Here is a 3,632-nt window from a genome sequence, read left to right as displayed (position 1 = left end):
CTGTACCTAAAGGCAAGTGAAGAATGACTAATGTTACAAGTCCATACTCAAGATCATGTCTTTTTATATGAAAGACTTGAATTTCTTCATACAGTTCAAAGATAAAACAAAATAAAACTCAGCCAGAATTGATGATTTCTGCTTTTCACATGTTGTTCCTTCATGGCAGGTGGTGGAGAAGTAAGGCAGATAATGTTCAGAAACTCCCTGAAAAGAATGTTAACTCCTAAAGGTGAATTCTAAAATATTCTGTTTTGTGCAAGTCAACATCTCTACGGATTGAGGAGATATTATAAAGTTGCAGAGAAAATAAATTATCAGAATAATTAGAATGAATTAACATATTTTTGTAACATACATTTTTAGATTTTATTAATTTGTGTCTGAGTTAAGGGAAAGCGTAGGAATTTACAACAAAATCTTCCTTTACATGCAGGTAAAGGCTGTCACTCATCCCAAGTGCGAACCTATTTTCCTTTTTTCTATCTATTATGATGGAGTTATTCAATATAGTTTCAAAGTAAATTTGAAAGAGAAAAGAAAAAAGAAAAAGAACATTTTTCAGTTCACTTTAGGTTTTACAACTTAGCATACAACCAATATCTTTTCAAAGAAATGTGTGTCACTCTATTATAATGGGTATCTTCATTTGTTTATTCTTTCACTTGAAACTAACAAGGGAAAACCTGTTCTATAAATTGTATATTTGAGTAATTTTTTCTTTTACAGATAATAATAAATGGTTTTGTGGAAAGTGTTATGTTTTATTCCTTCAAAAAGAATAAAAAAGGATAGTCGCTTATTTGATTATTGAGGTTTTGAATTTATGTGTTGCCTAGTTTTACATTTTTGTGGATGTGTACTTATCCATCTCAAACACCTGTTAGCTAATAGTCATTCTCTGGCTGAGTTATATGGACAAAAATGTGGTATCTTAACTATTATTTGTGCTTCTAGGTATTCAAAAATTCTAGTTGAGAATAAAAATTCAGTAGCAAGACTGTGGCAACCTGGTGAAAGCCTGTCTCAAAATTTAGAAAAAATGAATAAAAATGCTAGGGGTGTAGTTCGGTGCCAAATTACCCTGGGTTCAATCCCCAGTGCCAAAAAACAAAAACAAAAACACAGAGTAAAAGAGAGAGGTTTAAAATTCAGCTTAACAACTTTATCAACCATTTCAAGTTCAGTTGAGAAATAAGAGTAAAACATTATTTATATGGAAATATAATAACATTTTTAGGTTAAATTCTCCTCTACACATTAAAAGACATACTGAGCCATTTTTCTCTCAGAGCAACTTGCTAACCTGTCCTAAGGGTATTGCCCAGATTGGGAGAGCCAAGCGATTTCCTGTCAATCTACGTAGGACTTCTCCAGTAGTTCAATAAAGAGTTATTAATTCCCTAGTGTGTTGTTTACAAGAACTGAACAATTTATTATAGGAAATTTAACTTTGAAAGAATACTTGTAAACCTCATAAAAACTCAGTAACATGTTCAAAGTCATATGAATTAACTGTGCTTTTAGTGATCCAAGCTGAAAGTTAGTGCTACATGGAGATTAAACCAGGAGAGGGCCAGTCTTGGACCTGGTGCATTGACTCGTGAACTGCTGGTCTAATGAGCCGAGGACAAATTTCCCCATGGATATATGTCATTTTGCCACTGTGACTTCATTGTGAAAACCTTGAAGACCACCTACATTTTTAAATCTGACAGAAAGCCTCAGGGAATGGTGTATGTTTTTAACAGGATACCAGAAAGAAAGTCTTTTAACAGATAAGGAGGGAGTAGTCTAAAGTTTGCCAGAGAATAACTGGATACCAAATAGACACAAAAACAAAGGTAAATATCTTGTAGTTAATATGAAGGTGAGGGAGAATAGAGGAGACATTAATTGAGATAAATAAAAGGAAGTCAGTGCAAAAGGTGTGATGACTGTGTTCTTTTATGTGGCTGTTCCTAGTAAGCACTGTGAGAGCAGGTAGAAAAGAAAAGGTAAAGTATGAATGAAAATAAGGTTGTGCATGCATTGCTGAAAGGGGAAAGAGAGGAAGAAATTGGCTGGAATGTGTGAAATAGAAAAGATACAATCTGCAATTTTGTAGGACTTTGAATAGAACCAAATACAGGGGGCACGTAGGGGATTTCAAATAAAAACTAAACTATTACTCTGATAAGCCGGATTACAAGACATATTTTGAATTAATGGTTATGTATTTTAAAGCCTCAAAGGTTTCTGAAGCTGGTGTGTAATTCCAAAATATTACAAAGATTATTATGATTAAAATGCTAAAATTCGCCATGCACCTTCTTCCCCTGAGACCATAGGCTATTGTACACAGCAGGCCAACAAAGACTTTTTGATTTAAGACACTTTCATATATTTCAAGAATAGGCCCTTTCTTAAGCCCTCACTTTGAGAAATGTGCTTTCTTTTTGAAAAATGCAGATGCAACATCTGCAAACTGAGCCAGTAGGTATGGATACAGTAGGAGATGGAGTCATCATTTGGGGAGATAACAGAACAGAGATACAATAAAAATACATCACATGTAGATGATGCAATGTACTTGGTAGCAAGCCATTTTTATTTAAGGCTTGGAATGTGTGTATTTTGAAGAGTCAGTCATTTCTTCTCATAAAGGTGAGACATTAAGTTAAAGGACATCCCAAATAGAACATTAAATAAACTGAAGTATTTTAATGAGAATAAGGGCCTCTCTGTGTCATGAGATAGCAGATTAATGAGTTGTGACATTAAAGGTAATACCTAGAGTGACACAAAAGGAGGGTGTGCTCATGACTATTCTGTGCTCCGCCAGGGTATATAAGCATCCTTCTGCTCATGTTAGCATTCACACTTGTGATCTCACCCTGAACAGCAAACCAACTCAACACTCCTGACACCATGAGCTACTACGGCAGCTACTATGGAGGCCGGGGCTACGGCCTTGGAGGCTTCGGTGGCCTGGGCTATGGCTATGGCTGTGGCTGCGGCAGCTTCCACAGACTGGGCTATGGCTGTGGCTATGGAGGCTACGGATATGGCTCTGGCTTTGGAGGCTATGGGTATGGATTAGGCCGCCCATCATACTATGGAAGATATGGATTTTCTCGCTTCTACTAAAATCCTGGGTGTCCTGGAAACCCAACACCTAAAGTCAAAAGAAGATCCCCAATACTAGACTTCAATCAACTAAAACAAACAAGCTCACCCTGGGCCAAGCCAAGATTGAAGAGAATTTAGCATCTACAATTTTAAGAATAATTATCATCTTATAATTGCCTACATCATGTCTTCTTGTATCCCCATCTATACTTTACAAAATGTAGCCTTTTTAGTTTCCCTTTACAATAAATTATCCTAATTTAAAACAGCATTCATGGCTTTCACTTTTCATTTAACTTTTTACTATACTTGTTAATACACTTGGTTTAAAAAAGGACTGCAAATGTGGCTTAGTATTGAATGCCCCTGGGTTCAATCCCTGGTTAAAAAATTATAAATATATATACACACACACACACACACACATATATATATATATATATATATATATATATATATATATACATATGTGTATATATATATATATATATGTTAAGAATTAAAATATTTAAGTACTGATT

At 34.9% G+C, this 3,632-nt stretch overlaps 1 protein-coding gene across 1 annotated transcript; it reads left to right on the top strand.

Moving 5' to 3' along the window:
• Positions 1 to 2,910: 2,910 nt before the first annotated feature.
• On the top strand, positions 2,911 to 3,129 carry LOC120890447 (keratin-associated protein 19-3). The gene has a single exon (XM_040287188.2). The coding sequence runs from the start codon at positions 2,911 to 2,913 to the stop codon at positions 3,127 to 3,129; it is 219 nt and encodes a 72-aa protein (XP_040143122.2).
• The last annotated feature ends 503 nt before the right edge of the window (positions 3,130 to 3,632 follow it).

This window comes from Ictidomys tridecemlineatus, chromosome 3 (genome assembly GCF_052094955.1).
Source record: "Ictidomys tridecemlineatus isolate mIctTri1 chromosome 3, mIctTri1.hap1, whole genome shotgun sequence".
NCBI lineage: Eukaryota > Metazoa > Chordata > Mammalia > Rodentia > Sciuridae > Ictidomys > Ictidomys tridecemlineatus.
The sequence above is the reverse complement of the archived record's forward strand: the minus strand, read 5'-3'. Positions and strand labels throughout refer to the sequence as shown.